The 26,891-nt window shown below is 36.7% G+C and overlaps 1 protein-coding gene across 1 annotated transcript in view; it reads left to right on the forward strand.

The window, feature by feature from the left end:
* Window positions 1-519: 519 nt before the first annotated feature.
* The window catches only part of LOC134658286 (transcriptional activator cubitus interruptus), a 78,749-nt gene continuing 52,377 nt past the window's right edge, over window positions 520-26,891 (forward strand). The window contains exon 1 of the mRNA XM_063513888.1: window positions 520-748. Within this exon, the coding sequence (XP_063369958.1) occupies window positions 603-748 (146 nt within the window). The 5' untranslated portion in view covers window positions 520-602. The remainder of the gene's footprint in view (window positions 749-26,891) is intronic.

Below are 26,891 nucleotides of genomic sequence, written 5' to 3' on the forward strand. Positions count from 1 at the left end.
TATGTGGGCATATTTGTTTCACATGCTTTCAACCATAAAATGGTGAGATGTCGTTACATTTATCGCTATTTTGGGAGTGACAAAGTCGAACCAATTTAACTCTGCATGGCATTTGAAATGACAAAGTATAGCCATCATCAATGTCAAATTCCTTTAAAAATATGACATTTTTAATGACACTCTGTTCAGGTTGGTTCAACCTTCCTTAGACGGACACGTTTTTTTAGCCTTTAAACCTTTAGGTATACCCGAACTGCCCGACTACGATATATTCGTATATAAATACATAAAAACGTTATTTTAAATAATTAAATTAACGTTTTATATTTAGAGTTCTTGGCTATCTGACACCGTTTTTTATGTTTTTGGTTTGATTTTAATTCGTCAGATACTTTCATGTTCTCATCTACAATTATCTTGTTACAGGTACAACAATGAGGCATCACACAACCAGCTAACAATGATCTACAAAACCACAAAAATGGGGATGGTTAGATTGGAGTTGACTTGACAGCCCTGACTAAATATGTGCGTGAATTTTGACTAACCGTGACCTGAACTAGTATGTGTGTGGATTTTGAGTCGGTGATGTGTGTGTCTGGATGATGCCGGACCGGGACGTGGGCGGGGCGGCCGGGAGCGGGGGGTTCCTGCCGCTGCAGTTCCCGTCGGCCTTCGCTGCGTTCCACGCTGCGCCGAGCGCGCCCGCCGCCATGCATCACGCACAGCATTATCACCATCATGCGCAGTGAGTACCCTTTACTTTTTCAGTTATCGATTAACCCGATCGACAATCGTTAATAGCCAACAGAAACTTAAAAAATGTATGGAAAATTGGAAATAGTCACGTGACTTTCGTAGCATTTGTCATTCCGATACCTTGGCTAGGCCTGGGCCCCCTGAAGTTCTGAGTACGCCGCCCGTAGGAGCTAAATTGAGATCTTTAAAGAATACTTATAATCACGCCTATTTCCCGGAGGGGTAGGCAGAGGTCCTGACATCCTCCTCCGCCATCATCGTCCTCTTTCGCTTTCGTTACTTTCATAACATTCCTCATACACGCTCGCCGGTTTAGGGTGCTCTTGACCTGGCCTTTCTTCAGGATTTCCCCGATCTGATCAGAGAAAGTCCGCCGAGGACTACCCCTTCCAATTCCCCTTCTTTTAAGAATAGGTTGTCCAAGAGAAGTTGAAACCATTTGCTTTTATGTACGATAATGCTCTAAAGAAATATAATGCCATGATAAGAATATCTACTCAATTTAATCATAATTGTAGCCACAGACAAGACATCCTCTAGACTGAGCATAGTAGCGCTACCCCCTCTGCCACAAATATACGGTAGTTTTACTCCATTTTCGAGTCAAAGTGTGACGTCCGTGTCTTTGAACAGACCAATCACGGCACGGGACTCGCTCACCTCGTCCCCCGCACCCCAGTATTTTTGGCAGCATCGGTTTCATGAAATAATTGCTCTAAACTCCGTCTAGAGGATTCCTAGTCTATGATTGTAGCTAACAAAGTGGCTATTGCACATTTATATGGCATTGTGTTTTATGAAACACAATCATGTTAAAGTTAATTATGGCATGACTCCGACTAAAAACTCATCACGTGAGCTATTATCGCCGCATGTTTGAGTGTTTATAACTAATTGAAAGGTTATGGCGATTATTGCTAACCTTTGCTTCTACATGCTAGTTAATTGAAATAACTGTTCTAAGTTTCATTTGTGTTACTCGTATTGCACTTCATACTATCAGCAGTAGAAGTAATTATGTGGGTGAGATGTTCAAAATGATCAGGGTAATTACTTAGCCACTTCCCTTGCTGACTGTACTAGTCTATTATTAATTACTTTGAACTTAGCAATTGTATCTTTGAAATGAAAAAAAAAAACGGCTATTATTGCAATTTTTATTAATGTTTTAAAGGTTAATTTATAAAAGAATGAAATGATCTCTTTTTATTTTCGGAAGAAAAATATATGTACTTATCAATTAATGACTTTTAAATATTTATAGTTATAAAACATAATTAGTGTTAAGATCTAGAAGACGAAGACGAAGAAATCTCAAAGACGTATAAGCTTATCAAAGCCTTTGTCGTGACGGGGGAATCGAACTCACGACCTTTGACTGGCAGATACATAGCTAATGGATGGCCATTAGTCCACGCCGCATCAGGCTAACTTAGCCTTTTCTGGTTCACGACTTACTTTACTTGAGTACTAAGATTCTTTAGGCATTTATAGGACGTTAACTGACATTAATACCCTTTTATAGAAAACTGATGTAAATATACTTGATTATGTCCTGCATTTTTATGGCATGTTTATGGGTTCTTGGAAAGCTATGTTTTAATTACAATTGAAATACATACTTAAGAAAACCTTACACAGCAATTAAGTGCCTAACCTAATATAAACTTAACTCCTTATGTATTGTCTGTGTAACCGTGTTGCATGATATTGTTGTTAGAAGTAATGTTTACACCCAGCTGCAAAATTGCATGACTGCTTTATTAATAATGTGTCCATGCAATTTTGCAGCTGGCTGTACGTAATAGTAGTTCTCTGGTTTTCAAAATTATATTGCCATGGACCTATAGAAACCTACATAAACCACCCTTGAATTGTACCCGCTGTATCCCTCCGTTGAACTGCTATCTGTTGAACCAAATACGACATAGGGATCACAGCTTTATTTTTAACAAGCTTTTATTAGGTCGACCCTGGGTCGACCTGTATGTAACTATGTAATGGAATCTAAGGTAACTAATTTAACCATCTTTCAAGGATCGTAGCGTCATGAAAATTGGCAGCTGTATGTAGTTCTGATAACAATACAATAATATCGTACTGTCGAACTGATCTGATCATCTGATGATGGAGCTGGAAGGTGGCCATAGGAACTCTGTGATGAAACAACGCAACCTAATTGTGTTAGGGGTTTTTAGAATTGTCTCGATGAGTATTAGTTGTCTGTCGTAAGAAAAGTACAGTCAGCGATAAAAGCTTGTACCAAAAATTAAATTTTTGCCAAAAACTTATTTTTATAGGATATTATACCCTTGTGACGCGCCTGTGTGACGGAACCTTAAGCAATTACATTTCGCCATCGGCTTTTTTGGCCGTACACTAAAGGCAGTTAATGATGGACTTTGTCTTCAGCAATACAGTCCCACAGTTTAAACTTAAACAAAATATAGGTATACATAATCAAATAACAACTCTTCGGACCACTTAAGTGGAAGAACGAGCGTGACGTCACCAGCTGAGAGCAAAACATGATATCGAGTGCATCCTCTCAACAACTAATTGCTATCATCAATTCAGAGTCATTTCGTACTTAACTTATTTATTCATTAGCTAAGTGAAGGACTGAATGGGCGGACATTTGTTTAAGTGCGAGAGAACAATGTTGCTGATGCTCCAAGTTTTCTTTTAGCGAATTTATCTTAGCATTTACATTTTGCGTGTTTGTAGACAGTGACATTTTATGAATATCTACCAGTTTTTGTCCCATAAGTTATGGACCATAACTGTTATTATTTTGTCGTTATAGAACGGTTTTAAACCTGAACTATTTATATTAAACTATTTAAATATAACTTAGTCTGAAGGAATTTACTTGTACTCGTAGTTCAAGCAAAAAATCATAGTTAATTTAACTCTTGTTCACTCATTTGAATTACATACACCTACCATCTACCATACCTAACATCAGAACATTGCATTTCGTGTCAGTTGTGTAAAAATATGACTTGTTAAAGTCTCATTTGAATTACATACAGCAACTACGTAATATCGGGACATTGCATTTCATGTCAGTTGTGTAAAAATATGACTTTTATTTTAGCTACTGTTTTCATGATTATTTTTATAACTGTACATAAAGTTGTTCTTTGTCATCAGAGAAATCCATCTGCTCTCATCCATTTACTCGCTAAGCAAGTGTCCTTTAAGCGGCTCTCGTTTCATGTCTCCACTCGCTCCGAAAGCTCGCTTTTATGGCACTAGGCCATAAACTAGAGCAGCTCATTAAGCTCGACCCGTCTTCTACCAATACACCTTTTTATTGCATAATTGCAAATACCTTTTTGCGGTCAATATTACATTTACTAAATTTATACCCGACCGCAATTAAAAAGTCCCTCTTATCGGTAATAAAACTCATATTCGTTACGTTTACACCTTCATGAATATCGAAGTCCATTAGCGGTTCCGGAGGTTTTTTGCTCGCCATAGTTATAGGAAAATTTATTCCCTTTGCAGGTAAAATTTTAGATTAGATTAGCTCTGGCGTATTAAGCGTGGTTTACGGCGCTCTAAACCCTCGGACAAGCTGTTACTTAATGATTATTTATTGCACAACACCCAGCACCGTTCTATTTGACGACAGCATTAATCTTTTGTAACTGGTTCCAATAAAATGTGGACGTATAAGGTTTGATCGGCACCTAGATGCACTAATGAATTACAAACAGGAAGTCGTCGAAATTGAGACGTTTACGGCGTTAGGATGGACGCAATAAAAGCTGCGGCGTTACTACAAATCAAACCCTTTAAAATTAGAAGGTCAGATATGCCACTGCCTTCTACGGTAGTTAAGTCGTTATTCTTGTAAGAGTATAGAGCGAACCTTGGTGCTCAAAGGGTGCGTGATGTATGCCCCGCGCTGCGCTCAATGATTAATATCCCAGAATTGTACCTTGCGGCACGCTCGGACCGAACGATCTCGGATATTACAACTTTTAAATGTTAATTTACTAAACAGTTGGAATTTAACACACTGATAGATGTGACGTTGTAATCGCTCTCTGCCACAGTTGTGGTAATTTATAATTTATTGTTTAAGCTGCCTTGTTCTTTTTAATCCCTTTGTTCAAACGATACTGCTCTTCGAAAGAGTTGGCCGACCTTTCAATCATCCTTGCTTGAACACTGATTGTTTTAAGGGTGAAAGTCGTACTCAATTTATATTTATGTTTCATTTATAGTTATTGCCCGAGGTTCGTTATGAATATTAGAACATAAAGCTGTATCGTAAACTTTTCTCCTCGGAAGTTCAGTAATCCCTTGGCCACGGTTTTCGGCCGGATGCCGCAGGCCGGGTGTACCATTAACGACAACTCGGTGCCTCATTTAACCCGCTGCAGCGATAATTGCCACCACGTGTTTATTCCTGTCTAATTATAGCCCACAATGGGTTGGACACGATCGGTTATTTTGGCTCCGTCGCTCCGTCAAAGTCGATTTTGTCCGGCTACAAAAGAGGTGTTGCGAGGCGGCCGTCGCTTGATTCATTAACTGGAGCCCTTTGAACTGATGGATCGGGTTTGCGTGCCACTTCGCCTATTAATTCCGTTGCATGAGCGCTGTGTACTCTTGTTGCAACCTCATGCTTCGCATCATTGGAATCGTCGTCTTCATTCGTGTTTGATCTAATTCCATCCGCTTCTATGTCTTCATTCATTTAAAATTGTTCAACGACTGAACGATGTCTTATTTAACTTTTTATGGCCAAGATAAAAATAACATGTGAAGCATCTATTTATCCAATTAGAATAAGCTCAATTAATTATATAGGTCGATAGATTGTTATTTAGTATCGTATTCTTAATTGGACATTTAAAACTAAGTAAGTATGTACTACTAAGTAAGTATCATATGCGTTTCCTTGAAAACTTAGAGCAGCTGCCTCTTGAAACGGTCGTTTTAGTTTTCAACGAGTCACCAGATAGTCTTTATTATCCTAAGCACTATTCATAGCGTTCCCAAGAAACCTTCCAACACTTGCGTCGCCACAAAAGCTAAGCCATGACAAAGTGATATTCTCCCGCCCGCATCCCGCTCGTATTGTGCGTCCTGTCTTCACAAATCATTGATGGGAAAAAATGGTGTAAAGACAAAAGCATTATCGAATCGTGATTGGTCGCTGTGTGTGGCGCTATTGTGTAGCCCAGTGTCGATAATTAGAGCTTTATCGTGTATTAGATCTAATACAATATTATTCGGCGTGTAATCTTGTTTGATATCGGCTCCGATATTGTATTGTTGGCTGGTAATTGTATTGTATTGGGATTTGATAAAGACTTTAAAGGAGAAATCTGTGTAATTGAATGTATTTTTTTCTATTTATGTCAAAGGTGCTATAATCAGTTGGGATCTAAGTTTAGTTTGGGATGTGAGACGGGATCAAAGTCGAAGTCAAAGACATTTTACTGACAGCTGAAGATTGTGTGAATGATTTTCTGTCTTTTCAACTCGCTCCAGCTTAAAACTCGATGTTTCCCGTATAGGGGATATATTTATACACTTTTATTTCAGTTCCAACTGAAGAGACTAACGTCAAGGCAAACTAATAAATCACTCAAAGAGAAACGTGCTAACTTCGGACAGTTTTTGCATTTCCAAGAATAATAATCGGACAGACCAATGGTGTCGTAATCTTTGACGGCCATGGTTGCTCTGAAAGTTATGGGGGTTTAAGATCTTTTCAAGTACAAGTGCCTCGTTCATAGACTATTTAGGATTGTTTGTGATGTCTTTAGAAAATAAGTCTAAATATAGACAGAATACTTCAGGCGTGCAATGCAAACAAAGTGTTAGGTATGTAAAGTTTTTATTTCATAGGTACCAAATAAACAATTAGTGGCTTTTCAGCAGAGAAGGGTCCTTATGCACATGAAGCGTAAGGACACTTCTCTGATGAAAATTCACTTCTATGTTTATGTAACTACGTATTAACTAATGTAGTTTATGACATTCCTACTCCCATGCAAGTTGAACAGGGGCGTGGACGTACAGACAGACGCACTGTCAAACAGGATGCGATGTAATGATCAATTTATGGCCGGAACCGGGACGATTGACCGATCCGATCCGAAGGGACGAAACTTTATAACTACTTAATAGGGATAATTCAGATTGATCAGTATTTTTATTGTAGCGATTTGGAATTAAGATCTGCTTCGAGAGCGTCTGTTGTAAAATTTGGAAGAATTCATACCTGTTGCGTAGGAATTCACATTTGCTAGAACAATGACGACAAAGTACAATTAGTCCTGACAGCAACACTTAAAATCGGAAGAACTTATGTATTACATAGTTTTACTATGGAAAAAACTTAAATAATACATTTGTCATCAATGAAGCTTTTTACTATAGGTAAATTTGATTTACTATAGGTAAGTATGATTTTTAACATGGTTATAAAAATGTAAATAGGCAATATAGGCATCCTATAAATAGGCAAGCTGTAAACCACCGACACTATCGAGAGACCTTAGACCGTTTAGAAAATGGACTTATAGAGTAAAAGTTCTCGAGATCGGAATTTACTTTTTTTAACTAAATAAATATTTGTCTCGCCACTGAACTCACTTAATTGCGTTAATTTATTTTATTTCCATTTTCCCTTGTAGCCAACTGCCCCATACTTCCTCTAATCGATGAGGCTCTAAATCGGTTCTAGATCCAACACGCTACTAAGAACTAAGAGCTTCGATGGTTCAACTGCATCAATTCAAAAAAGCTTAACTACACAATAGAGTCAGCAACATAAGTTGCTAAGCGGGCCAGTTGTTCAAAATTACCTTTATTGTTAAGAGAATAAGAGCGTATTAAGGGAATTTTGAACACCTCGCCCGCTTAGCAACTTCTGCTGCTGACTGTACTTTGTATTAAAAAGGGGACATTCGTAGGTTAGGAGCTTTCATTGCAAAGAGATCGTATAACATTGTAGCAACGTATAAAATAGCTCAAGAGCTTCTCTCACTTAGGTTCCTTTTACTGAGAACGACACAAGAACTTACACCCTTCTGCATTATAATTGCACTAACTAAAAGAGCTTAAGTACAGTCCAACATAGTATCACTTAAGCCCTTTGTTATCCGAGGCACTAATCTTATAATCTTCAGGCTACTGTATTACCTAAAAGAGCCTAAGTTAAGTACAACTCTTAGTCGCTTAAGACCTTTTTGCAGATTAAGCTACTGTGCGCGCACGCACGCGACGTTGCATGACCCGAGTTTTTTTAATCCACACGAGTTCGATTATTGGGAATTGAAAAATAATAAATCTTAAACTCTGGGTTTGAATTAAGTTTCAATTTGATAAAAAAAGTTAATTGTTTTTATTTTTATTGTAGGTTTGCACATTAATTAATATTAATTGATACGTATAAGGGCGTAATACCTTCAAGAATTATATTTGTACATATTTTGTAAAGTTCCTATATCTACCAAATTTTTGGTATCAATATTTTTTTATATAAACTTGTCTGCGTAATTTATGACTTAACTTTACGGACTATTTCGTAATAGAAACCAAATAAAATCACCTATATTTTTACCCAATCTAAAACTAAACTATTACTCACTAGAAACAAACAGCTAAATATAATATAGGTTAATCACCAAAGCAATAGCTCATCACTCCCGCTAAAAACCTAAAAATAAGACGAAAACTAAAAATAACTGATTATTTAACACTTATTGTAAGCAAATCGCGTTAGTCACGCTTAAGCGCATGAATATGTATGTTTGTGTGTCGGTAAGGAAACTGACTCTGAGTCTGACTAGCTTTGGTATAGGGAGGCGTGCATATATTATGATTATTTTGTTTTAAGTATAAACATTTAGAATGTATGTAAAATCAAAGGGGTCAGCATAATCGGGTGAAGTGTCACATACGTGTTTTTACTAAACCGTATATCCACCAGTACATCTCTGGTCGCTTTCTAGCCTCTTTATAAATTCACATAATCAAGTTTAAATGTTGGTGTGTTGTTTATGTATTTACTTATTTTGTGCTCCTGTTCTTGAATGTTTCCTAATTCAAAATTTTACTTGTATTTTTTATACGAAATAAAAAAAATGCATTGAACTTACTCAATACTACAATAAGGTAAAGTTCCTAGTAATGAGGTATTGAGCTTGTTCCAACCAACGAAAGCCTTATTTTGCAGAGAACAATTGCTAAGAGTTCCTTTGGTTTCGTTCACCAAGCTAGGAAATTACACTCGGAGGCACTTTTATTGGAGACACATGTTCTGGAGTTTTTCCAATAATTAAAACTATCGGACGTTATGAAAATATGTATTAAATAGGATTATTATTATTAAAATGACCATCTACTTATTCTCATTGGTAGGTTCTTTCGTTAGGTAGGTAGGTACTTTCGTTTATTTGAATCTTGAATGTGTAGGTATGTATTTTCCAATGCACCTCCAATATGGTATTGTAACTTTCTTCAACGCAGTATACACATAACTGACATAATGTACGGGGGGCCTAGTCAAGAAATAGTACATCGATATTCGATACCCGCAAAACGAAAAAAAAATGGTTCGGGATATGAGGGCAGCCGCTAGCTGGCGCGGGTGCACGGAGCGGGCGCATTGTAAAATCCGGGTAAAATCCGCCGCACGCGTCCGCGAAATTCGCAAACTGCGGGGATCTTTCTCTTTTACTCCAATGAAGGCGTAATTAGAGTGACAAAGAAAAGTGCCCACAATTTGCGAGCTTCGATTTTCGCGGATACTCTAGCTTTTCCGTTAACCCGCGCACCCGCGCCAGCTGGCGGACGCCGTAAGATATTATTTTTACTGCAGGCGACTGTACATATCGACACGGTCGCAAGCGCTGTCGCGTAAAACTGATTAAAGCCTGCCTGCGCTGATTAATATCGTAATTGGAGTCGTTGCACCTAATGTGCATATAAACATTGACATTACACTTATACACGCTTGTAATTGTAAGTTACAAAATTTAAACACAACAGTGTATGTAGAAAAATTACAACTTCTAAAATATCGACTGCGCGATGTAGAAACAACAGAAGCAACGGATCACTTCCAAACGTCGGATAAGGCTGCCTTTCCACTTAATGCGAAGATGAGCGCATGATGTAGAAACAAAAGTAGTAACGAAACACCTCCGAACATGAACTAAAGCAGTTGTAATCCAGCGGAGAAGAGATGTGGGTGTGGATTACAACTAATTCTATCGGTCGATTCTCGCACGTCTCCTCTCATCTCTGGCTAAAAACCCTATTACCCTTGCTATTGGCTGGAAATGCCTATTACCGAAATTGGACTATGACTCAATGGAATTTTGAATGAATGTCGGGTTATTTACAAGCTTTTATTTACTTTCACCTGACCGCTGTCTGTTTGTCGATCTGTAATCAAATCTTGCAAGTTAAATTTGATCCACTTCCCGGTTTCCGATTGAGCTGAAATTTTGCATGCATGTATAAATCGGATGACAATTCAATATTATGGTACCATCGAGCTGATCTGATGATGGAGGCGGGAGGTGGCCATAGGAACTCTGTGATGAAACAACGCAACCTAATTGTGTTAGGGGTTTTTAGAATTGTCTCGATGAGTATTAGTTGTCTGTCGTAAGAAAAGTACAGTCAGCGATAAAAGCTTGTACCAAAAATGAAATTTTTGCCAAAAACTTTTTTCAGGATAATCCGACCTTGATAGGGTTATTTCTAATTACTCGAATCCGCCTCGTTGAAAAAACCCCTCAGGTACATTTTACAAATTAAATTAAAATAGCACAACCCTGAAAGCTGATACGTTATCAAAGAGCTTTCGTTCGGAAAGCTGCCACCTGTTTCTGTTTACTCAGACAACAACAGATGGCGTTAGTGCGTTTAAAATAATATACTTGACACTGAAATAGAATAACTTTTATTTTGTTAAAGTTATCTACGATCTATAAAAATAATCTAATTGTAGAATTCTATCCTAACAAAAACTAGAAACACATTATTATAAATTGGATAGTGCTGTAAAGTTGATACTAAAAAAATATCTTGTTCTCAAAATGTATAACTAAAGAACTGGCTAATAGATAAAGTATTTTATGATGTCAATGATTTTTTTGCAAGTTAACAGATACCAAACATATACAGATAACAATGTTAATATGTATTATAAGCGTAGTTTTAAGATAGGTAGGTTGCCTAACATAATTTTACGCCCTAGCAGGCAACTGTTAATACCTACTTATTACTTTGTAAAGTGGTAATTTACAATATGTATGTACACAGTTATACAATAAACATTTATTCTATTCTATAACAATATCGTGTACAAAAAATAGGTACTAATTTGAAATAGATACAGTTTTCAGTCGCGACAAATCTGTCTCTATTAGTTTTAAGTAGTTCACAACTGATATACAAAAAATGTGGCCATTGGCAACAACCACTGACAATAAACGGTACAAAAATATAAAGTCTGTACAAGTTTATTAACTCGTAAAATTATGAATTAAGTGCTGAGGTGAATTTGACAATAATATCGGTATAAATTGGGAGCCCAATATGCCGGGCGAGGAAATAAAACGGGTTATTTATAGGAGCACTTCGGCGGTGTCGATTCGATGTCCGAGTATTATGCGGACATTTTGTAGAAAAAATGAAAATTTGTTTGTGGTCCATGTCACGAGCGAAATTATTGTCTTCCTGTAAAGGCGGGATTCCACCATGTGTGCGGCACTGTGGGGCACAAGCATTTTTGTAATGAATATGCTTGTGCCGCACAGTGCCGCACACGGGTGGAATCCCACCTTAAGACTAACCATCCCACTAACCCGGGGTTAAGCGGTTAAACCGTTAACACAGTGTCAAATTGTACTGGTAATCATGGTAACTCCCAGTTTAACCGGTTAACCCAGGGTTAGTGGAATGGTCCAAGTGGCGCTCATTGTATTTCGGAAATAAGGGAGCCAAAACTTAGCCCGAGGAATAAATATTTAATATTTTAACATGAAAATAATTGATATTTTACCACCGGTAAAATTACATAAAAAAATTACAACTATTTCGATCGTTTCTAAGGGGCACGGTAGTGTCCCCGCCAAGCCATTGCAAAAGACAGAACCAACCTTTTCTTGAAGCGTTTTGTCATATTTTCGAATTAAAATTTGACTTAAAGGCTTATGATTCTCATAGCAAAATCCTTTCAAATATTTAGTCCCTTATTTACACACATCTACATAAGTTGAATGTCTAATATACAAGTCTTACTAGTTAATTTGCCAAATATTGAACATGAAACTTACTCTTTTTACATGGACCACAGCGCAATCATGTAAAACCTTAAAACCCTAAAATATCCACAACTGGATCACATAAAAATTTCGGTATAAAATTACATTTGATGCAATCGCAAAGTATAAAATTTTATTATTTTTATGCCGCCATATTGCGTGGGACATTCGATTATTAGCGAAGTGAGACGTTTGACCCTTTTCGAATAACATAAATACACCATTTAATACTATTAAAGCCTTTTAAAGAAAAGCGAGTAAAGCAATTTAGTACTTTTTTGGGAAAATCGTTTTATGGTTCTCATTGTTTCATCTACTACAGGCATATAAAAACGTAGTGTAGAAAAATATTGTAATCTTGATTTATTTTCTAATATTACATTATTCTGACATAGTTTGTGAAATGGCAGTGAAATAATTTGTTCAACTACTTAAATATATAACTGTTCTGTAAACTACTAAACCAAAATTTCTGTGGCACATATAATGTTTAATTAGTATAGCCTATTTTAGTGTCCCCCTGCTGCACATATGCCTCTTTTTCCCCATTCGGTCCTCCGATTCAACGTAGGTAGTACACGTTCAAATCGTCCCGCCATCTTGTTTTTGGTCTGCTTTTCCTTGGCGGGCATCTCTTTAAATCACCCTGTAAGGTACATTGAGGTGACTTCGAAAGCGTCGTAATTTTAAAAATGAAAAAAAAAAAACCAGAAGCACCTTATACTTTAGCATAGCAACGCTTACGCTAATGCAACGCTTATAAAAGTATCTTGCTTACTGTTGAATAGAAAGTGTTTCTAGTTTAGTAGATATTAGTTATTTTCAAAATTACTCCGTTTTCGAAGTTACTCCATCGCTAGGTGCACGACTGGTGCTGCCCTCATTTTGGCAGACTTTCTACGTTAAACCTTATGGAGTAAAATTAGTTCAAGCGGCTGCCGCTAGTACTAATGTCAGACATTCCGTAAGATTACTTGTGTTTGTGACGATCAGCGCCACCTCCCCCTCCACCGACTGCGCACCTTGCCAATACAATATTTTTAGCACCTTCAACACACGGACACAACACCCGTGTTTTTTATGGTCCCGATCACGGCAAAGACCTTAAAATGTAGGTATAAAGTCGAGCACTAAATTGCTACTTACAATTAAGAAATAATTTAAGAGGCGATGCGTTACACCCCTAACCGTAACTTATTCGAGTGTTTATTTTTCTTAGGGTAACATTCCATTTCTGACCGCAGCTGCACTACTGGTACTGAACGCGTCGCTGTTACTGTCAATTTCCATAGTAAAATGAACAATAGTGCAGCTGCGGTTGGAAATGGACTGTCACCTTTAGTCTGATTACAAAGATCTCGGCGTTAAATTGTTTTTTGTGGATATAAATACGATGTCTTTTTTCTCGTCAAAAAGTAATTGATTACAATATAATACAAATATTATTTCTTGCTCACCAATATGACAAATAACATGACATACCTTAAGCATAACTTATGGCGGTCTTATCGCTAAAGAGCGATTGTTAGAAATTGATAGAGTTGATTGTTAGTAACGTGATATACAATTTAAAAAACGGGGAATAAATTCCACTTTCCTAAACCCAGGTTGAACAATTTATGAATTCTAGAATAAACTAAACATATTTTATATAAATACCATACTTAAACGTTAATAAAAATAAAAAAATTATAATAATTTATATCAGACAATTGTCCATATTTTTAAATTATTGTATAAAAAATGATCATTACATTAATAAAAATATCTCCACAACACCCGGTCACGCCACGATGCGATATTGTTAAGATCAAAATTAAACATATCCAGCTGGTTATACTACGTAAGCATGTCTTTTTTTTGAAATTCTCTTTCAAATTTTTTTTTATTTCTATTAATTATGGCAACTAAACTCCTGTTTACTTACCATATTTATTTGAATATTTTATTAGCTGTATGTGTTTCCATGTATGGAAATAGTATACATACATTTGTTACCATTAAAGGTCAGAGCCCTAAAGAACTGGCCGTTAAACGGCATCCCAATAAAAAATAGACCAGCGCCAACAACTGGGCCTTTTACGACTCATTCCGATTTTATAACACCCTGTATATATCTAGTAGTAAACACTGTGGCTATTTAAAAATGCACATCCTATATAACGAAGCATAAACAAAAAAAAACATAAGTAATTTTACCTGCTATATAATAATTCCTTCATTGTAATAATTTATTACTTTAAGAGACTGTTTCTAAAGAAAGAAAGAAAAACGAAAGAAAGAAAGAAAGAATATATTTCGAATAGTAAGTTAGCTAAAAAGTCCAAAATTTCCTTACTAACGTAAGTATAAGTATATTGAGTAAAACTGTATTTTTACACTATGTAGAAAACCCTTTAGTTAGTGCTACTGCTAATTCTGAATAATAATACTACAGTTAACGACAAAGGCAATTAAACTATAAGATTGTAATATTTGCAATAGTTAGTAAAGCGGAATAAAAAGGCTTTTCATTTATTTTATTTTATCATCCAATTCATCCATAAACAAGTTATTGTATGATAATATAGGAAATAATCATCCGAACAGCTGAAATTCTTTCCCACAATACCGCTCTTACAACTTGTCCCACTTGCCTTGGCGAAACTATATAAAAACTCAATTTATCGTAATAAACATAACGAGGGCACTGTGTTTTAATTATTCTTTGGTAATAAATACTCCTCGGGCTATCGACAGCGACCTGCGATATCGGCAGAGGATTCATTAACGCAATGTTGGATGAGCATTCATATTTTAAATAGGCGCGTATAAACCGAAAGGCATTATAAACTAAAAAAAAAATATATTTAATTACAAATTAAAAAAAAATCTGAATACTTCTAATAGTACCGAAAGGCCAAATCTGTAAATGCCATTATTTGTGCTAAATCTGTCTTAATCACTACATAGTATAAAACAAAGTCGCTTCCCGCTGTCTGTCCCTATGTATGCTTAGAGCTAACGAACTACGCAACGGATTTTGATGCGTTTTTTTTAAATAGATAGAGTGATTCAAGAGGAAGGTTTATAGTATAATTTGTTAACCCGTGCGAAGCCGGGGCGGGTCGCTAGTTATATATATGTGCGTGTATGTCCTGGCACTGCCTTTTTTAATTTTACATTATATGGCATCAACTTTAAACCTAATCTGATGCTTGCATTTAACTACGCATATGCCTGATTTGATCTAAAAATAAAGTATTACATTTATAATTATTGATCTCTTCATTTTCTTAGGAAAAAATGTAGCTATAAGTAATTTAAGTAGGTACAATAAAATATTTAACTTTTATAAGCATTTTAAACACAGTATTTTGATAATTCTTATTTGAAGTAGGTGCTAAGTATTTTGATAACATATTTGCAAGATCATTTAACTTTGTCTATAATATGTTAATTGCATAATATATACTCGTCATATTTGTATCGGCCACCGACCTCCGCCCCACAGTGACACTACTGTAATGTAAATTTAGACTCAATGAGCTTTCCACAAATGACGTCACTCTTCCATTTGAGCTTTTTGAACTAAGAGCTTTCAAATGGATAGTTGCGTTTGATAGTTTTGATGGAACTTCGCCAATTGGTAACATTGCTAACATTGCTAAAGTACTGGTGATGTCAGTGACGACCATTTTCATTATTTCCTAATCGATTTGTTTACATCCTACTCATTATTTTGCATTGCGTAGTAAGAGTAAATTTACATATCGACAGATTGAATATGGAAGACTAGTATAAAGTTCGTTGTACTTTCGTCTTTTATTATGATTATACATATTTGAAATTCAGGGTTTATTTTTATTTTGTTATTACCTATAAAAAATACCATCGTTCTTGTTATTATGCTTTCATAAAAAAAAGAAAATACCAGTCCAGTACCAGTGGTCCAGTAACCCATTAATAACCTTAAATGCAAAATTGTGATGACACATGTCACCATGCCCAGGCTATATGAAAAATACTACCTATAGCAACGCGTTGACGGAACTTTCAAAATACCGTTGTATTGTGTGGTATATAATGCGCGTTTGTAAGTTTTGACAAGCTTTTATTAGGTCGACCTGTATGTAACTATGTAATGGAATCTATGGTAACTAATTTAACCATCTTCCAAGGATCGTAGCGTCATGAAAATTGGCAGCTGTATGTAGTTCTGATGACAATACAATAATATGGTACTGTCGAACTGATATGATGATGGAGACAGGAGGTGGCCATAGGAACTCTGTGATGAAACAACGCAACAGGGGTTTTTAGAATTGTCTCGATGAGTATTAGTTGTCTGTCGTAAGAAAAGTACAGTTAGCGATAAAAGCTTGTACCAAAAATTAAAATTTTTGCCAAAAACTTATTTGTAAGTAAACCACATTTTTCCCTGTACTACGTTGCCACGGTTACGCTGAAGTGTTTCAGCTGCCTGTCCTAAAGAACTTGCACACGAATTGACACGAAAACGACGGTGTGTCCGTCCCGTGACCTAACCCTTAAACCGTCATTTTCAGTTAAAGCCTTCCCTTTCTCCAACATCCGTTCCGTACCTCAAAATAATCATAATTTCACGTGCACCAAGTCCGATGACCTATGCAACGGAAGTTGCAACTCCAGCCATTGCAATCTGACCCCTACGACGTAGGGCTTAGGGTGTGCTGGGCTGGCAGGGCAATAAAATAATACTGGATGATTTATTTGTAAACAGTCTCGGCCGGTACGTCAGCGAACGGGCGTAATATTGTGTGTGCACACATGCTGGAGGTAGTGGATTCTTAATTACTCTCAAGGGCAGTTCAACTTGTTGTAAAGCAATCGTGTATGTCCTGTATTGTACCTAAAATAACATTACTTTTAGCATAATTATGAATATTCATATAAGTACCACCTAGTTAAGATACCTACTCTACAGTTTTTTTTCATTTTGACTAAAAAGAACCCAAGAACCCAAACCCAAGAATTAAGCAAGAAGTATTAGAGGCAAAATCCATATCGCAGGTAATTATTTAAAATAAACAAAAATAAAACCAAAATAAAATTACTTAATATAATATCTTTTTAAAAAAAGGGAACCGCCTTCAAAAAACCAACCCACTGAAAAGTACAAAATAATTTTTATATGGCACCCCTTTACGTGTCCAGTCCCTATCCCACGGCGTAAAGCAAATTTTTGCCAAAAAGTAATTAATACCTAATAATAAGAAAATTAATAATCATCCGGGTAATTACTTAGTTTTTGAAGTCGGTGCCAAACCAAAATTTTTGAGAACCGATATTTTATACAACGAAGAACGCTGCACTTACTTGCATTATAAATACATATTTAGTTTACTCATTAATTTAGTTCTTGTAGGTTAAGTACTACGTACTCGTATTGTTTTTCTGATTGGTAGTAAAGACTGTTTTTGTTGGTTTGGCACCGCCTTCAAAAACTAAGTAATTACCCGGGTGATTATTAATTTTCTTATTATTAGGTATTAATTACTTTTTGGCAAAAATTTGCTTTACGCCGTGGGATAGGGGCTGGACACGTAAAGGGGTGCCATATAAAAATTATTTTGTACTTTTCAGTGGGTTGGTTTTTTGAAGGCGGTTCCCTTTTTTTAAAAAGATATTATATTAAGTAATTTTATTTTGGTTTTATTTTTGTTTATTTTTAATTTTTTAATTATTTTTTATTTATTTTATTTTATTTTTTACTTTTTAGTGATAGGTAGGTACTTCATTTATTTTAGGTTTTGGGCTAAAATACTAGTTTGTTAGGCTCTCTATTTAGTCTACTAATGTTGGTGATGGCCTAACTCGATGATAATCGCGACACAACATAATATGACGTTTTGGTGCTAAACGATTTGTATGTATATTGCTCCCACTCCCACTCCCATTCCCAGTCCCAGTCCGAGTCCGACTCCCACTCCCACTATTTTATCTAAATCGGTTTTAGCAACATAAATTTGTTGGTAGGTATACCGAATACCGATAGCATGGCCACCTACCGGGTCCAATTGGTTTTTCAAACCATCCATGTACTGTACACTAAAACCTTCTCCAGAATGTAACAAACACTTTTCTGAAAACCGCATCAAAATCGGTTCAGCCAAACGCGAGATAATCACGAACAAACATACATACACATACATACGTACATACATACGGGTCAAACTGAGAACGTCCTTTTTTTAAAGGCAGTTAGAAAAAAGTTCATCGACCCACCTAGTGGACCTCTGCAACATAGGCAAACGACGACAAGTCGGTTAACCAAAACAAAGTGTGCCTATGTTGCACCAAACATAAGTTCCACTAGGTACAGCAAGGGTTTAGCATCAGCTCTATCTTGGGTACTGCTCTCCCAAGTGCTCATCAAGATGTGACAGATTACCAAAATAGCGTGGGCCTATGTTGCACCAAACCTGAGTTCCACTAGGTACAGCAAGGGTTCAGCATCAGCTCTATCTTGGGTACTGCTCTCCCAAGTCCTCATCAAGATGTGACGGATGGCCAAAATAGCGTTGGCCTATGTTGCACCAAACCTGAGTTCCACTAAGTACAGCCAGGGTTCAGCATCAGTTCTATCTTGGGTACTGCTCTCCCAAGTGCTCATCAAGATGTGACGGATGACCAAAATAGCGTGGTCCTATGTTGCACCAAACTTGAGTTCCACTAGGTACAGCCAGGGTGAACCCTGCCAGCCAGGGTGGTTTGGTGCATCAGCTCTATCTTGGGTACTGCTCTCCCAAGTGCTCATCAAGATGTGACGGATAGCCAAAATAGCGTTGGCCTATGTTGCACCAAACCTGAGTTCCACTAGGTACAGCCAGGGTTCAGCATCAGCTCTATCTTGGATACTGCTCTCCCAAGTGCTCATCAAGATGAGACGGATGACCAAAACAGCGTGGGCCTATGTTGCACCAAACCTGAGTTCCACTAGGTACATCCCGAGTTCCACTAGGTACATCCAGGGTTCAGCATCAGCCCTATCTTGGGTACTGCTCTCCCAAGTGCTCATCAAGGCGTGTCGGATGACCAAAACAGCGTGAGCCTATGTTGCACCAAACCTGAGTTCCACTAGGTACAGCCAGGGTTCAGCATCAGCTCTATCTTGGATACTGCTCTCCCAAGTGCTCATCAAGATGAGACGGATGACCAAAACAGCGTGGGCCTATGTTGCACCAAACCTGAGTTCCACTAGGTACATCCCGAGTTCCACTAGGTACATCCAGGGTTCAGCATCAGCCCTATCTTGGGTACTGCTCTCCCAAGTGCTCATCAAGACGTGTCGGATGACCAAAACAGCGTGAGCCTATGTTGCACCAAACCTGAGTTCCACTAGGTACAGCCAGGGTTCAGCATCAGCTCAGATCTATGTATACTAAAACCTTCTCCAGAATGTAAGAAACACTTTTCTGAAAACCGCATCAAAATCGGTTCAGCCAAACGCGAGATAATCGCGAACAAATATACATACATACATACATTCATACATACATACATACATACATACGGGTCAAACTGAGAACCTCCTTTTTTTTTGAAGGCGGTTAAAAAAGCACTTTGGACTTCATTTCAATTTATTCATTTATACATACTTACACATTTATCTAATGTATAAATGAAACAGACAAACAATAGGCCAACAGAAAATCGCGCAATTTAAAAACAATTAAAGTTAATACATATAAAATCTGCCAGTAAGTTTTAAGTATTTTTTTATAAGGCATGCACTTCCAACTTGTTGTATTTAGCTTGACTTGCCATACACCACATCCCGCAGCGGGTGTGCTGTGCGCACGCACTGCAATTGTTTACAATAGGCGATCTTGTTTATTTTTGCTGCATATGGATTAAAAAGCTACCAAACTCCATTTCGGGCTTTATTGCTCCTTATTTAGACATCGCTGTTGCATGTTTCTTACAATGTGGGAACTTGTTTTTTATACCTTTGTACAAAATACACGAAAAAAATATCTTGGCACGTTTGAAATTTCATCTTGTATTACCCTTATGTTGATGAAATGTAAACTGATGTACAGTCGCCATCAGATATATCGGAGTGGCCAATGTGCTCATAAATATCTGAACACGCCTCTATTGTAAAGGCTATAGAGTGCATGTTCAGATATTGTGAACACCTTGGCCGCTCCGATATATCTGATGACGACTGTACAGTAGTGACAGAAAATGTCCATAAACCCTTGCTACGCTCCTAACGTCATGTTTTAGTTCTTTGTTTGCTCGGCTAATAACAGCACTAGCGCTAAAAATAATTTTAGCGCACAAAAACAATTTCCAAGCTATAAGAGTAATATTTTGTCTTAACTGAACATGCCGTCTGCCTATTAGAAACAACATGTAAAAAAATTGTTATCCTACATAGAACGAGTAGGTATGTAAAACTTGTACTCGCTATAATTTCTTTGTCCTTAAATTTATACTCGTAGCAACGAAAAATACCTAGGTACCGTTAAACGGGGTGAGTAGGTTTCGCGGGGAGAGGTGGGTTATGAATGGGGAGAGAAGGTTTGAGAGGGGGGTGAGAAGGGATTTTAAGGCTACTGCTACAAAAATTATGTATTCCAATTTAAAATGGAGCTATAGTAATACGCATAATAAAAAAAAATCGGTCCAACAATCTTCCAAAATCACCTTTGTATGAAAACCCCTCTCACCCCAAATACGAGGCACTACGGGGTGAGGTGGATTTTCCTCTTTAAGTTATGAAATGGAACTACCCAAAATAAAATAAAAACTAAAATACAAACGTCCGGAACACTTATTATATACACCATTCAGTTTTCATATGTAAAAATAAAATGTTATCGAGGTTTGAATTTCAGTTTTGACCCTACTCACCCCATTTTACGGTATCAGACATATTTAGATAATAAATGTTACTTGAATGTTCATGTCAAAAATGCATGATGTTTCAAAACCTCGTTTCAAAATAAGACCATTATTGCAATTGTATGGCGGCGGCTAAGTTTTTGTGACTCTGAAGGTGATTCTACGACTTCTAAGAGTATAATACCTCGTAACCGGTAAAGCAAATAATGTAGGTGCCTATTATAGTCCAGTTAAAGTGAACTGAGTAAACGACTCTGTTATATAAAGCTATACAACTAACAAGTATAACTTTCAAGCTATTGTTTCACTTGACGCCTAGAACCGGCACTTAACCTAACTAGGCACCACTTATTGTTAGTTCTGACACGAGAATAATTTACGGGCGTTGGAATATTTGAAACTAAAGATTGTTGCTGAAGTTCTAGTCAAGTATCTATAAACTTCAAGTATACCTTGTGTTGTGGACCTATACTATAACCCAACAGACTTTAAACTTAACCGCTTATTCATTACAGTATACAAGTAAATCGCTACTATAAATGCGAAAATATTTAATCGGGTTTAACAAATATCTGTCATCAAACCCGCATCCAATGACGATTTCATTCCAACCGTCGATTCACTTAAAGGAACAGATGCGTCATTTATTAGAAATAAACGTAATATTAAATCTGGGGCTCGTTAAGCCCATTATTCATAAATCAATGGTAAGCAGCCGCCATAAAGCCGATTTCGACACGTGTCTCATAAAACTATTAGGGTCTAGTTCTCGTTTATGGTCCATATTAATTTGCCGTTTCTGTCGTAAAAATTAAGTTGTTTCGTGGTGTGATGCAATGGTAATCCATTTCTTTTGGAGAGCAGATGCGCTGTTCTAAATTTTTCCTTTATTGCAACTGTTAAACTCAAGTATGCAATGACGTTAGAATTAGAAATACTTTCATTTAAGTACATGAATATTAAGATGAGTCGGCAGTGTAGGGTCAATTTTATTGAGTTTTAAATTTCCATTATAGATAAATAGTACTCCAAACATATGCAACAAATACCTATAATACACTATGTACTACTTATATGTATGTACTTAGAAAGCTAATTATAATATCCATTCGGTATGCCAGCTTTTTAGTATAGTGATTAGATAATTAAAAGTGAATTTTTGTAATCAGATTTAAAGATAAAATAAATTTATGCATGACGATCACTAACATGTAATTACAGACAAAAAGAGCAGAAAAAAAACATTAAGTGAGCATCACAAAATTGACCCAACTCAGCATAATAAACCCAAATCAACTAGATATGAAACGAGCGCTGGTCTTTGACATGCTTGCTTCATGCAGTAACGCGTCTAACTTACCAGTTCATCTACGCATTTAATAGGTACTCCGAATCTAACACTTGCTAGACATCTCAATTACTTTAATTTAACTACCTTAGTTACTCCCAGGTCGATGTTTCCCTTTTATTGTCCAATCATGAGGTAATTGTTATGATTTATAGAAGGCTATCGAATTGGCCATGGTTAAAGAACGTTAACGATTTGAATAAATGATTAAATTGGGTTGATCAATGAGTGAAGATTGACTGTCCATATAACGGTTTTGAAGCCTCGAGCGTTGTTTCTCGAATTGTGTGCCGTTGTTTTTAATCAAAATATAATTTAGTATATTTTTTCAATTCATATCGCTTACTTCAAAAGTAACCAATAGGTTAGGTACTAATATCCATAAGATTACAACGTTTTTTCGTTAAAAGTTGAATTAACCAATAGGTTAGGTACTAATATCCATAAGATTACAACGTTTTTTCGTTAAAAGTTGAATCAATCTTAAAATTTTGTTATTCCGGAGACCATCCCAGCGATATGTTTTTGCTATTAGGTATATAAAATACGAGTATTTTACACGACAAAGCGCACAAAAAATTCTCTTATTTGCAGAATGCAGAGTCATATGAGTTTGTTATATACTTACCTACACATTATTTGCTTATTGGTGCCTCAATATACCCAATATTAGCAGGTTACCATTACCACAATACAACAATAGAGTTACCATTATCATGTTTTTTTCTTACACTTTCCTAACTCTTTTAAGAAATACAGGCATGAGTACAAAAAGATGTTCATTTGTGCAAGTTTCGGAAAGTTGCAAAAGGTCTCGGAAATTTTAGGAAAATTTCATAAAATACCTATCAAGGAAACTTTCAGTTTGGAAATAGAAAATTTTAATCTCCATACATAAATATGACAAGTTTTCAATGAGGCAATTGCGCAATTTTGGAAACATTCGACAACCGACTTAAATGTATCTCTAGGTATGTATGAATGGTAGGTATATGTAACTACATTGTACTATTGTCAAATCGGCTCCTAAACTTCGACCGTCATTATCTTAATTACTTGTTAAATATTAGGCCACTGTTGAAGATTCATGGTTTGCGCAACATTCAATAAAAATAACTAAAAAGATAAAAAAGATAAAAGATAGTTTATTCAAGTAGGCATAATTACAATGCGCTTATGAACGTCAAATAAAGCTAGGTAGACCGGCTCCAACCCTACACCTCTGCCCCGAGAAGATTTAATCCCCCCTCAATTGGAGGAGGGTATCCCAATATAGGACCGGCAACAAACTCGGCGGGGCACATCTTTTCAAAAAAAAATTACATCTTATAATTAACATGCATTACGAGAAAATAAGTTAAAAATACAATTTAAATTACTAAAGAATTCATGCAATTATACACATAAGGTGTAATAGAAATTTTATTTAAAAAATATACATATGTACATGGAATCATACAAATACGTAGCTCTTTCAGAAAACATATCACAAACATTACACTATGTAATTTTACTTGGGCTGTTCTTTTCTTCACCTAATGTAATGTATCTTATTATTACTTTATTTTCAGTAAAAGTATGTTTGTAAAAAACAACTGTTCAGCGTTCAATAGGTAGGTACAAGGTATGTTCTAGCGTTAGATAGTTGAATGTCATTTCCCGCAACAATATGTACTAATATCAGGCGTGTCTCACTCCGCGATTTCGTCGCTTTGCTACAGGTAGCTAAAAGTACATCCGTTCGGCTCCAATTTTGGGGAAAGCCATAAGCCGCGCGTGGCGCTGTCGCCACCTAGCGGCCATATCTGTGCTGATCGTAACAGACGCGTTTTGTTAGATAGTGTCTTCTGTACTTAGTACTATTATTTATTCTGTGCTAATATGTAGATTGTGTTCCAAGTCTCGTAAATATTTATAATTTTCAAAAGTATCCGAAGCCATCCCACGTACCTAATATTTAATTTCCAAGACTTCGCTGTCCCATAACCAGTGTGACTACCTACTTGCTGTTAATGACGTCACCAGTAAATCCTACAGCGCCAATTAAACAATAAACGTGTCCATTAACGCGATGCGTGCGCGTGCGCCGCCATAATCTGTCATAATACACGACCGTAATTAATGGGGCGTCAGACACTTTAGTACTTTGTCGTCATACAAAATAAGTAGTACCTATTAAAGGACTCTTAGGGCTCATTTAGACGGTGCGACTCGCATGCATTGCGGTATTTGATCGGTCGGCCTAATTGGTTGTAACCTCAATAGTCCGCAATGTAACTAAAATCGCATGCGAGTATGCGTGTCGTCTAAATCCTTAACAAAGTGAGAATTTTGTACGTTCTACATATAGTGTATTACGTGACTATATTGCCTTCAGAATCAGAATTGTTTATTGCACTCATATTAGTATACAGATCTTACAAAATATGTAAAAATGTAGATACAATATAGTACAATAAATATGAATCTACAAATATAAGACAATAACTTTAAATCTAAACTACTTTCTAAATCGATTGTCAGAGTCCTTATTCAGCTACAAGTCATAAAGCAGCTGAATAAGCTTGGGTGTATGGGCTATAAAGAAGAGCGTAAACAGCTTGCCAATAGGTCCGCGCTGACATGTCAATCTGTCAGAGCAAGGGGCAAGAGATAAGCGGTTAATGTTTTAATGCTACTATTAAGATTAAAAATATTTTTGAATATTGTCGTCGTTTATCCCTAATTAGCGAGCCGCCCCGGCTTCGCACGGGTTAACAAATTATACATAAACCTTTCTCTTGAATCACTCTATGTATTAAAAAAAACCGCATCAAAATCTGTTGCGTAGTTTTAAAGATCTAAGCATACATAGGGACAGACAGTAGGAAGCGACTTTGTTTTATACTATGTAGTGAAGTTACTCTTAAAATTTGGATTTTTCATAATTATATACTGATAGCAAGCAATTAATTACCTGCAAGCGTTCTAGGGGACACCTGCAATAACAGAGGGGTTGCAAGTGCGTTGCCGGCATTTATGATGGGAGTACATTCTTTTCTTGAAAGTCGTATCGGTCCGCTCCGGAAATACCGCGGACGACAGTTCATTTGCTCATTCCACAGTTTAGCTTTGCGAGGCAGGAAGTTTCTGCAGAAACGAAGTTGAGGACAGGCAACCATCTTGGTCGTGAAGATGGAAATGTTGTCAAGTAGAGCAATGGCGGAAAGAAGCGGCGGTCTAAAGGGGTCCACTGATTAACAGTCCGCCGGACGGTATCGGCCTGTCAGTTGTTCGGAACTGTCAAAATGTTATTCTAACTGACAGGTTGATACCGTCCGGCAGACTGTTAATCAGTGGGCCCCTTAAAGATTAATTCCAATTTCCCGCCGTCCGCTTATGTCATGCGCCAAGCCCGTAACAAGCAGTTCTGGAAACGGCCAGTTTACTATCGATTCAGGGGTTTCCATACACGGGGCTGTATGTAAGGAATTTACATTGTTACTTGTCAATTCGTAAACCTTATTGCAACGGGGTAAGGTCCATGGATGGTTAATAGTGTTACTGTTGGTACATTGTGTTGTATAGTAAACTGCTTGTATATGTAATTCGGTTCTAATCTCAACGGTTAGGTGTCAAAAAGACGTTATCACAACAACAACATTACTCTTCATTTACTTAGCCTGTATAATTTGCTTTTTAACAGTGATAAGGCGTCTATTAAAAGTAATCCCAACTCCTTAAAGATCCCCCACGGTTGTCACATTTTGAAAAAACAAACAAAATCAACTGCGGCTTGCCTATGTTTGATGATAAGGCACAACACCACTGCTAACGAATTAAGATTATATGCGGCTCGAATATATAAAAAAAACTAAAATTGACTTCCTAGTAGCTCAATTTGCTACCATCGATTGACCCATTCGCCAATCATACGCAGTAGGTAGATAATTTTCAGAATATGCCACAAAAAACAAACGGCTTCCTGTCTAGTCTTCAGCACTTCAAACTGATTAAAAACCTCACTCAAAACACGACACTCTTACGTTTTAACAAGGTCCAAATTTGAATGTCAAAGGTGGTTACCCTGATTGCTTTCTTTAACAAAAACTCGACATAGTGTGACCATAAATTTAATAAGGCGTCGGACAATAAGGCGAGTCTCCCGCGGTGACCACTTCAGCCCTTCTTGGAAGACTGTCCGTGCACAGGGTGTTATTTTAGGTTGTGATTAACCTACATGATTGGTTCGGTGAATAACATGTGTATAAGTAGTATACTTACCTACTCAGATTTTTTTACTTTGTAAAGATATCATTTTTAGACAAATTTGTCAAATTAACTCCGTAACTTGTAACAACTGTTAAGTTTGGTAATATAAACGTTGGTAAATAATTAAGTTTCTATAAGTAATTTGTTTGACAGGGTCCATACGCCTTCACTTCTCATTTCATATGATTCTCGTTTGTTTCATATGATTTTGATAGCTTCTAAGCACTTAACATTGAGAAACAAAAATTACTGACGACGGTTTTGTAGTCTACTCATGGTCCATTCATGATAAGGTTAGGTACAGTGGGCCAAGAAAGTGGTCTACCAGTTTTGACAAAAGTTTC

Source organism: Cydia amplana, chromosome 22 (assembly GCF_948474715.1).
Source record: "Cydia amplana chromosome 22, ilCydAmpl1.1, whole genome shotgun sequence".
NCBI lineage: Eukaryota > Metazoa > Arthropoda > Insecta > Lepidoptera > Tortricidae > Cydia > Cydia amplana.